Source organism: Lycorma delicatula, chromosome 10 (assembly GCF_047948215.1).
Source record: "Lycorma delicatula isolate Av1 chromosome 10, ASM4794821v1, whole genome shotgun sequence".
In the NCBI taxonomy this organism is placed as follows: domain Eukaryota; kingdom Metazoa; phylum Arthropoda; class Insecta; order Hemiptera; family Fulgoridae; genus Lycorma; species Lycorma delicatula.
The window spans coordinates 26,222,380-26,237,863 of record NC_134464.1 but is presented as its reverse complement, the minus strand read 5'-3'; the positions used below and the strand labels follow the sequence as shown (position 1 = coordinate 26,237,863).

General features: G+C 30.8%; 1 protein-coding gene across 5 annotated transcripts in view; it reads right to left on the bottom strand.

Moving 5' to 3' along the window:
- LOC142331664 (regulator of nonsense transcripts 2-like) overlaps nucleotides 1-15,484 on the bottom strand; it is a 90,782-nt gene that overhangs the window by 14,697 nt on the left and 60,601 nt on the right. For 4 of the 5 annotated variants that reach the window (XM_075377686.1, XM_075377689.1, XM_075377685.1 and 1 more), the window contains 2 exons: nucleotides 14,408-14,520; nucleotides 9,966-10,043 (listed from right to left, as the gene is read on the bottom strand). In XM_075377686.1, the coding sequence (XP_075233801.1) occupies nucleotides 9,966-10,043; nucleotides 14,408-14,520 (191 nt within the window). Of the gene's footprint in view, nucleotides 1-8,587; nucleotides 8,779-9,965; nucleotides 10,044-14,407; nucleotides 14,521-15,484 lie in introns of those variants that run through there. The other variant, XM_075377687.1, reaches the window with a different exon arrangement.

Below are 15,484 nucleotides of genomic sequence, written 5' to 3'. Positions count from 1 at the left end.
TCATCTTACAGTTTTATAGACCCTTATTTTTTTGAGGATGACAACGGTCTTGCGATTACAGTGACGTCGGCTCGTTACGTAGCCGTGCTTGAAACCTTTGTTGTGGAACAACAAAAGAGATTTCCACCAATTCTTAACACAGCCTGGTTTCAACAAGACGAAGCAACATCACATCATACTGCATGAATATCGATGACAGCTGTACGCCGATTGTTTGGACAATGTGTCATTTCACGAAATGGTGACATTAGATGGCCTCCCAGATCGCCTGATCTCTCAGCTTGCGATTACTTTTTGTGGGGTTACCTTAAAAGCAAAGTGTTCCACAGTAGACCTGCTATAACGGAAGAACTGAAGGCAAAGAAGACAAAGAAGAAGCAATTGCGGAAATTCCAGTTGAGATGTTACGTCAAACCATGAACAATTTAACGAAGAGACTTCGTGAGTGTTTATGTAGAAGAGAAGGTCACCTGGAAGATGTCATCTTTAAAAAATAAACTAAAATGTATGTATCCTAAAATGGCAACATTTATACAATTACATGAAATAAAATTCATTTTCTAAAAAAAAATTTTAATTAAATTTTATTTAATTTTTAAAATTTCCCGTTTCTTTGAATCATTCTGTATATGAAAATTTTGCAGTTTTTTGAGATACCACAAAAATCAATTATTGGAATTAATTTGATAAATTTAACTTATCTAATTACTGTGTTTTAGTAGTTTATATTTCACATAATATTAAATTTTATTAACACAGTCAATATTTTAATGGAATACACTATACTTCAATTCAGACTTCCACTAATTTGAAACTAATTCCACTAATTCGTACCAAACAAAAGTTACTTTTTTAAAAGTATTTAAAGAAGTTTGAATGCAATTAAGTAAGAAAAAATATTAACATATATCTGAACTATATTCAATGTTTGTATAAAATATGATTAATTATTTAGCAAGAGCGATTTTTTTTTCTGAATACAGTATCTGTATTTATATGCAATCTCTTTTAAATACTGTAAAATTACTAATAGGTATGAATCACTAATTAACCATTATATGTACATATTAAAGATGAAGGTAGAGTTGAATCAACATGAATCTCAGTTTCGATTGTCATTTGTTAGTACTGTATGTTATAGTGTTAAACAATAGGCTACAGTATACTATACTGTGTGCTTTTCATTCCGTGTTATTTTAGAAATTAGTAAACTAGGTCCGTATAAATTACTCTCTATTGAACAAAAGACTTAAGTTTTAAAAGATACTGACAGAGGTATTTCACTTCAAAATGTTTTAAACAAGTTTGAGATCAGTAAGTCAACTTACTACAGCACAAAGAATAATCGAACAGCCATTACTAATTTTTCATTACGTAGGGACTTTGATGTTGGTAGAAATAAACAAAAGCGTACAGCTAGAGCCAAAACATCTGACACTGATGAAGCTGTTTAGATATGTTTCAAACAACAAGCCGCTGCTGTTCTGATTCAAGGAGTATAACTGCAAGCTGTTGCTGAAAGTTTTGCTCAAGATTCGAAAATCAAGACTTTAAGGCGAGAACAGGTTGGTTGTTTTGATTCTGAAATAGATATGGAATATGTAACCGAATGATATGTAGAGAAAGTTTAAGTCAGATCATTAAAGTGTTTGTCCCATTTCATAAAAATTTCAAAAAAGTAATTTGTGGTAATAAATTGGAACTGCAGCAAATCTATAATGCAGACAAGACCAGTTTGTCATGGAAGGTAATACTAAATAATTCTCAAGCCAGCAAAAAGAAATATGTACTCCTGGATATAAAATTAATAAAATGAGAATCTCAGCATTACTTTTTGCTAATGCTTACGCAACACAAACTTAAATTGATAGTAGTCTGCAAAGCAAGACAATGGAAGAGCTATGGAAAATATAACATATACAGACCTGACAGTAATTTATAAAGCCTACAACAAACACTTAAATTTAGGAAAAGGTTGTCCTCAGGATAAAGTGTGCCAGTGCATCCATCAAGACACTACAGAGTAGTAGTGGAAAAATTAAATGTTTATGCCTTCGAACAAACAAAATGCAGCTGATGTAATGTGATCCAAACAATGGATCAAATTGTTAACCTTAGTTGCAAACAATTATACAAAAACTAACTGCTTTAAGATTGTTTAGTTTTTTTTTTGAAATGATTCAAACTTCGGTGACATAAGAGGTGAGCAAACATTGATTAATCTGAAAAATTATAATAAAAAGAATGCTTTATTCAATTGGGCTTTAAGTTGGAAGAAAGTAAAAACTATGACAATTTCAAACGCATGGAAACCAGTTTTTATAAGATGAGAATCATAAACAAGACTTCAGTGAGTAGATGAGAACAGGAATGTTTTAGAAAACCCCAGAGAAGAATGTACCATGGAAGACATACAATAATGGTTAAAAATGTAGATGAAGATGAATAAGGGAATACTGTCCAGATGAAAGAATAAATACCAGCTGCTACACGTAAACATTTAGCTGGTAATGTGTAACAAGATTGTTCTGATAGTGAGGAAGACAACTGTGAAGAAATCCAGGAAGACTGTAAAAATAAGTGACCCTAAAAATCATGTCTGATTCATTATTAAAGTTGTGCAATACAAACAGAGAATTTAAGAAATATTTCTTCATGTTAAATGAAATGAAGCAGAACAATATACTCAAAAACAAATTTCAGACTTTCAAATGAAATACTGTACTGTAGGCTAATTATAGGCTAAACACAGGTGATATTCAGCCCTACAAGTCAACCTTCAGTCTGTAGAGCAGAGGGACTTGCTACACATTGGATATTATTATATTAACAGGAGATAAATATTTAAAAAAAACATGACTACCAAAAAACTACCTCTTTAATCCTTTGATTACCAAGTGGTGAATAAAACTATGTCAAGAAAGTCACCCCAATTTCTTGTTAAATACATGCTAAGAATGCCAGGTATAAAATAAGTGCGCTGCAGTTGGTAATAAACATTCATAACTTTTTTATTTTTTTAAATAATTTTATCAATAGGTATGAAAACTAGCACATCATTTACGATTTACAAGTACTTACCCTAATGAAAAAGTTAAAAAATAAAATTTGTTTTTAATTTTTTTGTTATTTTTTCATGATTTTTACAAAAAAAATAAAAAATAAAAACAAATTATCAGTGGGAAATAAGATTATTTTCATTGTAATTTTTTCTACAAAGAAAAAAATAAATTATGCTAATATTGAATAAATACATAATCTAAATATTTTTGTTTTAGTTTCATATGGTAACCAAAATAGAGCTCATCTTGTAGTAATGTCACCTTAAACTGATAGTTGGTAAAAAAGAAAAATAACTTCGTGTCTCTTTCCAGAATAAGATGTAGTCTTTAAACACTTGTTGAAAATTATATCAAACAGTTTATGTACACTATTTACACTACTCAGGACTGCCATTTATTTACATTTATGTTTGGGAAAACAGATCTCATGGCAACCTTCCACATATCTTGTACACATTGTTCTGGCTCTTTTCCTGCCACTTTTTTTGTAGTTTGTGCCTCCCTTGGTGCAGACCCAACATGTTTTTTTTTCTTTTTTATCAGGTAGTATTTGAAAGTCCTTAACTCAACTGCTGGATCTGCCGGTCTCTATGTCCTCATGCACTCCCACGCCACGCCTCTCATCAATGATACTGACAACAAATTTATATTGGGACAGTGGCTTTTCGTTATGAAGCATTTTGTTCTCTTTATAAATAGTATAAGAATTTAGTACCATTCTTGAAAATAAAATGAAAATTACTTTTTTCCAGTATTTTAGAGTTCTTCGTTCATCCAGATATGGATATAATACCATATCATTGGCATCGATTTCACCACATGTATTTATTATCTAAGATAACTCTATCATACCTCTCCTTTTTGTATTTTCCTTACTACAGAATTTGTAGAAACAAGGATGACTGGCTTTTTAGTGTATTTTTTTTCTGTACGCTAATGCTATATTTTTATTTTGTTTGCAGCAAACCTTTTTGCCCAATATCTAATTGACCTTTTACGATATCAAGAAGCCCTTTTTTATTTTTTTGAATTGTGCCATTATGGAATGTTTCATTTTGATACAAATATTTAATTAAAGGAAGACTGGAATCTCTTTTTCAAATAGTTCTATATTGAAAGAAATTTCTTTACAACATAAGAAAGCCCAAATTGTCTTATTTCATTCTTGTTTTCCTGGGAATTTTTTCTATAATAACACAGCATGCTCAAGCAATAATTGGAGATTGCATCACATAGAACCCACAACTTTATCCCCCAATAGTGGTGGTGCTGGTGCTTCTTGGGAAAATAATGCATTAATTGTGTTTGGCCCTTGGTTCCAATTAATGATTCATCAACAGAAAGTTTTTTTGGCGGCCTACATAGTAGCATAGAAACATTTCATTACAGTGGTCTATAATGGGTTGAAATTTTTGTAAAGAATTGTAGCCAATTTCATTAGTTTTTTGAAGCTTGCTATTGTCTGTATGAAAAAATGTAATTTAGCTTGAAACCTGCTGTTGGTGAACATTTTTTGAACCACTGTGTAGACTGCAAATTATTTACTGTCCAATAAGATGCTATGTAGATTTTTTATCAGACCCATGTTTACAATTACAGCAATGAATGCCCTTATTACAGAGTAAGAGACAGAAAACCAGCCATTCAAGCGACTGTGAGAAGAAATATTATGTCTGCCAGTAATTATTTGATTGGCGTACCTATTTGTTTCATTGCCAAAAATATTCAGCAGAGCCTGTGTAAAAAAAATAAATTAAAATAATCAATAGGATAAGCACCTACAGGAGGGCTACGTTTGGGACCAGGTGTCTCGTTGTATGAAAAGCTATAGATAAAATTGGTTTTTCCCTCATTAATGGATCCCCAGATTAAATTGGTATCATTATCATCCTCACTGTCTGATTGCAAAGAGCTGTCACTAAGTACCAGCCTGTCTATGTCCATTGTGGGCGTAGGCAATCTCAGCATATTTCTAGTTGATGGGCCAGGTTGACTTAACATATCATCACATCTAGGCCTATATAGTGATTATGGTTCACAAACAAAGGCCTACCTTGCATTTCCTATTCTGGTATGTTTGTTGGGCCATCATTAGAGTAATCATTAAAAATTGGACATGGAATAATCAGAATAAATATCGCTATCATCACTACCATTATCAGATAAATCACTAAGCAACTGCCTGTCAATTTCACTTAACATTTATTTATCACCATCGACATTCAAAATCAAAGCATATTTCGTAAATATTTAAACATAAACACACTTACAAAAATAAACCATCAACAAAAACTATCTTAGGAAAAGTAATGTAATGAACTGTGCACTAGATTTATGCACAGACACTGTTCTGTCAGCTGGTGTTGTAACTCTTGTTTCAAATAAAACGTAATTTTAAAAGATGTGATCACTTTTAAATTAAATTTGGTGCAAACTGGTTTTTATTTACGAAAATATACAGTGATGATGACGGATCATTGCCTGGCACTTTTGGAATGGAAAGGTGGATCATCACCATGACATTTTTCTGGCGACGATAAATTGTCGCCGAGGCATTCAAAGGGTTAATAGAATAATTATTAAAATAGGATAATCAAAAGTATGCGGGTGATAATTTTGTATATACTATATGTTTTCAAATTTTAAAAATTTATTTAAACATATATATATATATATATATAAAACACACACATATTTAAATAGTCTATGACACTCCTAGTAAAATTAGGATTCCAGCACAGGGTCATACATCTAAATCAATTCAGTCGTCGAGTTGCTACGGTGGAACAAACAAACATACATACATATATAGGGTCATTCACGGGAACCGGATGTTTTTGAAGTGGGTTGTACTCGGGCGTTCGTGGTGGGAGGGGCACGTGGCTGGTGTTTGACGTTTCCTTTGTTCATAGCATTTACATTTTAGTCGTTGAGATGGAGCCATGGACGCTAGACCAACGCCTGTACGCGTATGACAGTTTTGTGCGAAATGACGAATCCGTAACTGCTGTTCAGTGAGATTTTCACCGTCAGTTTAATATCCATCGTAATGCAAGTGTCCCTTCTCGTAACAAAATATTGCGATGGGTAAACAACCTTCGAACAAGTGGTTCAATATTGAAGAAAAAACCACCGGGTCCCCAACGAACTGCTAGCACTCCAGAGAACATCGAACGAGTAAGGGAAGCCATTGTCAGAAGTCCACGCCGCTCTATTCAGAGGCATTCAGCAGTGCTTCAAATGAGCACAAGTACGGTAAGAGGGATTCTGCATACAGACCTGCATTTCCATCCTTACAAGTTAGCCGTCGTGCAGCAGTTAAACGAGCAAGATTTCACTCAGCGATTACAATTTTGTCGACAAATGCTTACCATTTTTGAAGAAAATGAAAATTTGTTATTGTTAATGAGTGACAAAGCCCATTTTCATCTGAATGGCTTCGTCAACAAACAGAATTGCCGGTATTGGGCAGAAAGAAACCCACATCAGCTTCACAAGAGACCACTTCATAGCCCAAAGGTGACTGTCTGGTGTGCAATAGGAAAGGTCGTTGTTATTGGACCATATTTTTTTGAAGAAAATAACACTGCCGTAACTAACAGCTGATCGTTACATTGCGATGTTGAATACGTTTTTCATTCCTGAGTTACGAAACCGGGGAATCGATTTTCAAAATGTTATTCCAGCAGGATGGAGCTACAGCGCACACAGCGAGGGCAACGATGGCTGTTCTCCGTAACTTGTTTCCGGGACGGATCGTTTCCAGATTCGGTGACATTCCTTGGCCCCCTCGGTCCCCCGACTTGAGTAGTTGTGATTTTTTTCTGTGGGGGTTTCTGAAATCGCGTGTGTACGGCAATAAACCGCGTACATTGGAGGACCAAAAGATCGCAATTCGTCATCACGTCACTCAGATTGATGTAGACATGCTGCAAGGAATTGGGGCGTTACTGTGAAAGGCTACAACAATGTATTGCCCAAAATGGACATCACTTGCCGGACATAATTTTTTGTTCAAGTAACAAATGCTTTGATTTCACAAGTGTTTCAGTACCAATAAAACTTTTTTTAAATAAATATTCAATTTTTTATGATTATTTTAAAAACATCCAGTTCCCATGAATGACCCTGTATATACACCCTAAATACATTACACCTTTTTTTGGGCAGTCGTGTAAATTAGTCCATTTCTGAGTATAACAGTTAAATTTTATTCTGGTTTGGTTCCATTGTGATTTTGTATTATATTAGCAAATACCTCGTTTGAATTTTGAAAATCAGAAGATTGGTTGCAAAAATATAACGTTTATGAATAACTGTGATCTGTTAGATAAAGAGTGTACCTGATACATGCAAAGTTTAGCCTTCAACCTGCTAACAAATAAATTTTGTTAGAATTTTGAAAATCAGACTATTGTTTGCAGAGATATTATAAGAGCACCCCATTACAGCTCCCAAAACAGCAGCCCAGAGGCATCCTGTTTGTTACCAGTTGATTGTGATGATTGATCTAGCTTTACTTCACCACTCTAGCCTCACATGCAGTCCTTACAGGAAGTTCATTAATATTAAACAGAATCTTTTTTCTTAATATATCTAAAATTATGTTATTTTATTTAATCTAAATTTAATTCTATTATTTTTGTAATATTATTCAATGAACTGATTCAAATCATTCAGTTAAAACGGAAGTCACACAGTGACAAAGAGCTCACAGAACAGAGTTCATTACTTCATCCAGCAATCTTCACTACTACATATTTATACAGAGCGTTCCAGGACTTATTTTCCGAACTTCAGGAACTGATTCAGGACACCAAAATGATCAGAAATGTTCATATCAAAATAATTCCTATTTTGCTTTGTTTTCCTTCTGGACAATATTTTTTTTAATTTTCAACAAAAATAATATTTCTCAGGAATGGGTAAACCTACTTTAATTAAATTTGGCATATCTAACACTGGTGTCTTATTTAAAAAAATAAAAAATTTTGGAAACTTCACCTTCAAAAATTTCAAAATGGCAGCCGCTATCTTAATTTTTTTATCTTTAATAATTTTGTAATTCTTTGTTTGATCAAATTTTTACTTCTACAAAATTTATTAAGCGTTTTATTTTGAACAAAATGACATCTCATTTGTAAAAATCCATTGACAATTTAATTATTGCAAACAATTAACCTGGCAGTGTGTTTGCGCAGTGTAATACAAGCCGATAATTTTTATTAATTTACTATTATTATTTGTTGTTAACAATTTTTATTACATTTATTGAAGGAAATAAAAAGTGCCAAAAATTATGTAGGTACATTACACACATCATAGCCACAAATAAATCGGATAAGTAATGTAAAACATCAATTAATACACCCCTTTCTGAGGTGAAAGGTGTTATATACACTGCTTCATCTCAATAGGAAGAATATACGTTTTGACATATACAGGAAGATTGATTTGTATCATAAATTTTATAGACATCATTTTTCAACTAAAATCTTATTAACAACACAGAAATTTAACAATCATAGAATAAAAAATTTATTTTAGAAACACAAAAAACCCCTTTACAATTGATAATATTTAACCAATCTGCAGTATTATATTATTTATATATATTTTCTTTTTATTTGAAAATTTATCAATAATTAAAATATTTACTCATCTGTGATTTAAGTCTGTTCTGGTGGTTAACATTTACAGTTTCCTCATTTAATTCCTTTAAACAGAAAAATTATAATATTCATAAGATGATTAGTTAAAATTAACCAGCACCGCTTAAATTGCAGTTTAGACAAATCATGTATTCATACAAAAACTATTTTGATTCAGATTTTCAAAGATTTTTGTTATGTATAAACTTCATAACATTAAAAGAGAAAAAAAAGTTCTCAACATGATACTGTGATCCATCAGACCTAACTGTGTTTTATTGGAGACCATGAAGCACTAAAAACATTTTACTCTAATCTGTATATAATACACAGTATATAAGGTATGTTATCAATGTATAAACAAAGATACTGACCCAGCATTTCCAGATGGATGAAAAGAAACTATAATAAAACTTTATCAGAGCAGAATAGCAAAATATATAATTATAAAAATAAAATAGAATTAAAATAAATTATAAATTAATAATTAAAAATATAAGTATATGTAATAATAATAAATTAAATTACAAAATGAATAAAAGATGTTTTATGAAAATTATTTGAGCTCATATTTATATACAGGAAGTTAAACAGAGATGCAAGAAATTCAGTTTTTTACTAATTTTTAAAATATTAAAAACTTTGAGAAAGAATTATTTGCTTCTGTAAAAGAAAATTTTATTCTAAATAAATTGTTGGAAGATGTTTTAAATCATTTCATAATTTTATAAAAACTGCAGCAGATGCATAATGAGGAATTCATTGTATTTTCTCAAAAAGGGAACAACAAATCATTAATAGGTATGCTAATCCATTTTTTAATTACAAAATATTATTACCTCTAGTTTTATACTAACACTCTTTTCTTCCTGCTTAACATCATCGTCCATCATTTTCGATTGACATTTTCATAAACCTAACATTTTGTTTATCCTTGCAGTTATTAATCCATCACCTTCTTCTCTTTCAGTGATTCAGCTTTTTAATCAAATTAGCAACATAGAATGCTAAAAATGATTTTAAGAGAATATTACATACAAATTATTAAGAGAATGCTAAAATGATCAGAGAATGCTAAAGTACATACATCCCTGACCTGAACTAAATAATATTGTAATAAGAACTAAGCCATGGATTATATAGCATGATCTGGCAGGGAAATGTTTAAACTACCTGAATTAAAATGGTTAATTATGATTATATTCATAAGCAATATACCTAGAATTGACATACCTAACTTTTTTCTACATACCTGAATTTCCTCTTCTTGTAATCTTTCATTGATATCCAGTGTTAATTGTTTAACCTCTTTCATTTCTTTTCTTTCAGCCTACAACAATTATAAATAATTCAACACATCTCGCTTGTATGTAAAGGTAAGAATTCACATTAGTCTATTAGGTATAAGAATATAAGAATTACAATGGTTCTTGGCAATATTGAATGAGCCACAAGACATTAAAAAAAAGAACATTCTCAGAAGAAAACCAGAATCCCATGCCAAGCTTTTTTAGGAAAATGGTGCATGATTGGTTTCCTTATTTAAATTGGCTTTCTTCCCAATTTAAATAAACTATTGAACATCAATATCTAAACAAACCAAAATTAAAGCACTATTCAGACAAGTGACACTTTCATTCTGTTCACCACAGGACATGGTTGTAGAGTAGACATCTTCTATTCCCTAACAAAACAATTAAGACAGTTACTTCAAATATTTAAAAAGTGGACAAATAGATATTGTAAAACAACAAACTAATGCAACCTTGCTGTTTATACTTCAACATGGAAGTAATATACATCAATTTGTAGTACACATCAACTTGGATATCAAATTAAGTTATTACTTAATAAAGATAAGTTATTAAATTCAATTTATGAAAGTACTAGATTATTATTTAGAATAATAATCTAGTACTACGAGGATCAATTTTTTTAACAATCCTATTAATTATTTTAGTTTAAATTTAACTATATCTCACAGCCCTTAATTTGATTATGTTAAATAATAATTTAAAGTTTTCATTTTTCATCTTATTGACTGGTTTTTCATGTACTTGTTGTTACATAAACAGTTTTACATAGTTTTAACTTATCTACAATAATTATTTCTTAGTTAAGTAACCTTTTTGTTTTATTCAAACATTTAATTTTTTGAATGATAAATTTTTTCAATTATTTTAGTTCTTTCCAATTTCATAATAAGTACTTTATTTTTCTACTTAAGTTCATTTAATTTTAACTATTAATTTATTATTGTTCAGTTTATTAGCTTCTATTTACATACATTTTGTTTAAGTAGAAATTGAAGTACTCTTAACTTGATGGTCTCTGATTTGAATATAAGAAGTTCCATCTCAGCATCTTGATGTCAAGAAATAATGAGGATCTAGTTACAAGGCATTGATGATTTTCATGCATAGAGACTGGGAACAAAAATTGTTTTTCTAAAGTTTTGGAGACACTGTTTCTTGTCAACTGTCAACTGACATTTCTGCAACTCTACCCAAACAGTATTAAATCTTTAAGGACAGTAAAGTAAACATTTAAAAAGGTCTGTATCCATTTCCGCGACATGAAAAAAGACAGATACCTCATGTAGATGTCTCCTCATGAATACTAGTTGTTATGTTCTGTAATCATACATTCTTTGAGAATAGCTCCCCACACCTAGCTAAATTCAACTTTACTGCTTCACCATTCAATTCAAAATTATCATTCATCAATAGACTCACCGGCACAAATGTTGGCGCGCAGACTGAAGCCTATGTACTAGCATTTTGCATGCACTGGCCTCTGTTACAAGTAAACTAAAAACATTGTCATTTTCTATATGACTTTTGTGGTAAGGTAATAAATAAAAAAACAGGTTTCATAAACTTTCTCTAGTGTACGTAATTGTTGAGTTTTATTCTAAATTATATATTGATGTGATCTAGGCCTCCTTCCTGTTATATAGCAACTAATAATAGTAGAATCATACATGACTAATGTGCTATTTATGGATTGTTGTAAACACAACATGAAATTCTAAGAATTTTGCTTACTTATTTTTAATTTTCTCTAATCATTGCGCTGTGAAGATTCATTGTTGCGGTGTATATTTTACTTAATGAAGTGATTAGCTGTTAGTGATTTATTGATTTGTTGTGTTGTTTTCATTTAAGTATCTGACATAAATTCAATCATGTAAAATTTTAACATTTCAATACAGATACTTTCTTTTAAAATGCCCGAGTTGGAAGGAGAAGATAGATACATAATCAGAGGCACAAATTTCATAGTCAGGCCAGGGAAATTGTATTCAGTGTTTACTTACAATTTCTTTTTACAAAACAATGCTGAACTGCAGTAGTGAAGAAAACTGAAGTGCTGAATACGGTTGTTCAAGCGACAAAAGTATCAAAACAAACAAACCAAAAAATGATAGCAGAAGGGAAATCATATGAAACTGAGAAAGCCAACCTTGTTTGTTTCGCCGAGAAAAGTGTAAATTGCCCCAGTAATGTGTGCAATTTAGATTTGTTTGACACGAATGCTTTGAGACGTTTAATAAATAAATTTTATGTAACCAAAAAATGCATTCCTACTGTGAAGAGATTATGCAAAAAGCCCACAAAAGTGAAGTTAATTTCAAAGGAGTGAAAGATCTTTAAGAAGAATATTACATAAAGTGAGACTTAGATGGAAAAAAACAGAAGACAACTGGAAAATACTGATAGAATGGCATGTCATTAAAATGCAAAGAATGAAATTTCTATGGCAAATTTTTCCTGTTTTGCGAAGAAAGAAGACCGATTGCACAAACAGATGAAACCTATATTCACAATTAGACATGCGACACCAAAATTGTGGGTACACACAACAAACCTTAATGAGGGACTGAAAACACCAGTATTGAAGTGCACACTATTAATAACTGTTCATGTTGGCTGTAATAAGGGATTCATTAACAATGCTTTACTTATGTATGAGTCAAATAAAAGGAGATTATCACAATCTGATGGATTCAGAAAAGTAGATAACGCATCATATCACAACTCTTAAAAAGCGATATGATAAAATGGTTAGCTGAACAATGAATTAACAGTTTCCTGCTATGACGAAGACTAAATTATATGATATAAAATTACACAAAGAGAATCAAAAGAAATTTCTAATAGAAAACATTTTCAAAAACTGTGGCCACACATTTCTACCACCATATCACCCTGACTTACATGCCATTGAAATGATTGGAGTCAAATGAAAGCGTAAGTAGCTAAAAGAAATACAACTTTTAACATTTTGGAGTTCTAAAGTTAGCTGAAGAGGAATTTCATAAAATGTCTGAAGCTGAGTAGAGCAATGTCTGCGACCACTTAGTCAATGTTGAAAAAAAATTCATTGAAGATTAACATTTATATGATGTGCACATCAACAATTTTGTGATAAATGTAAATTCAAAATCGGACACAAGCTCTTTAGAAGCTACAGACGACAGCAACTTCAGAATTTGTGAGCTACAGCAATAAAGTGAGTAGAAAAAATAATTGTTTAGAATACTTTAAAATAATATTAATTGTGATATTAAACTAGTTTTAATTAAATAGCATATATATAATTAATAGCATATATAATTAAATAGCAATAGTAATTAATTAAATAGCATCGTATGTATTTTTAATCATAAATATCATCTATATTAAACTGACAATGTTTTCAGTCTGCCTAGTACCATGCCACATGTTTACTGAATGTTAGTAGATTTCGTACCAATTTAGATGCCAATAGTTATACTACAATCTCCGAGTTACTTTTACTTTGTCATAGAGAAAATCACTCTTTCAGATTAATGATATTAACAACTTTTAAAACGGGATTAAGTTTTCTTACTAAATGACATTTTCAAAATATTCGCCATTCCATGAATATTTGCCTTTTTCTTTGATAATCCATATCAGACTTACTATGAAACAAATTAAGATTTTTAAGTAATCTGAGTTCTTGAAAATTTTCAATTAATGTTCATCATTAAAATATTATTTGGAGAGTGTCTAGACCCTATAATTTTCAGTTTGATGTACAAACTGTCCACATGAAAACTTTGTCAGTTGGGGTAAAATACTCAAGATCTTGTTTTTACCTCAAGCTAATTCTAGAGCTAATTAAAAAAAACATATTTGATCTTCATTTTTAAAATACATTTGACAGATTTAAAGCATTAAACTAGTCAACTATTTCTGATAGTAGTTTAATGATAAATAAGATTTACTCATTCTGTATTACTTCCATTTCAACACCCAAAATAGCTTCAATGACATTTACCACTACTAAATACAATGATTGCTTTGCTCTCTTGTTAGAATTTACTAATCCTACAGTGAATTTAGTCTTACATTTACTACAATCGTGAAATGTTGTTCAATCTTTTAGTATCTTATAGAAATCATTATCTCATATTTGTTGAATGAACTGTTTGATCCTAAATGTCAATCAATAACTTTGGTTACAGTTTAGGGACTTAAAAAAAAGAAAAACAAAATATTACTCCGTAATAATTTTAGATATGATGCACATTGAACCTTCTTTCTTCAGAACTCTGAATGACAAAAATAAGCTTATTGATATCTGGAAAATACTATCTACGAGCATCTAGTATAGTATAAAACAGTGAAATGTGTAATTAGGGTAAGTTGACCATAAAATTCTTACTTCTTCACGTGATTTAACACTTAATACTAAATCAGAATCCTCAGGAACAGAAAGGCTTTTACACTGCTGCTTATTGCCTTTCCTTAATATCAGTAAGAAATTGCCATTTTTATCTGGAAAAGAATTAAACAAAAGTATAACTTTTACACTGATGTTACATTGTAGCATATTTATGTTACACTAAACTATATTAATGTAATACTTAATATAATTTTCAAAAATTTTGAAAATTTGAAGATGATTTTTGAAAACAATTAAAACATTTTTTCAATAATTTAGTAATATGCGCACAAATTGAAAGTTACATTTAATACCATGCACATTAGTGATAAAAAATCAGATTACGCATGATTAATGCTTAATTTCTGATGGTGGGATAAAATTATAACTCTTCAATTTTGATGTGCTACACTTTGCACAGATTAAATAGATGCTTGCGCTTTGACAAGTATGTTCCTAACCTATACCTAATCAACCATGAAGTTTGTTTGTTTTTAATTCCCGATATAAGTTTCAAGTTTGTGTGTCTGGAATATGAAGTAGGAATTTTGAAGTATGAAAATGCCATCCCTGATCATGATTCGAACCTGGGACCTCCAGAGGAAAGGCCAAATGCTACCACTCCACAACAAGGGCCAAATAAAGTTTTTTTTTTTTTTTGCAGCGATGACAGTGCACTTTTCAAATCTTCAAATTTTGGAAAGAGCCCATTGCATATGATCTTGCTAAGACAATTTTAAGTACCTTACTGCTAACAGATAATTGAAATGTTACTACTTCAAAATAAGAGATTTAAATAATTTTTAATACAAAAATGAAATAAATGTAGTATTTGTTTTCTTTCATTTGGGTAATATATAAAGTATTTATAAAAGAACTCTTTGGTTTCAAGTATTATTTAAACAGCATTATATTTCAAGTATTACGTACATCAATATATATTCTGAAAGGGTAAATTCTCAAGTTTATTTTGGTATTTAATACACTTCAATATGTGCACCATTCATTGCCCTGCATGATGTAATCCAGCTCTTCCCACGTACTCGCCAGCATGTCAGGTGGTACTGCTGCTGCTGC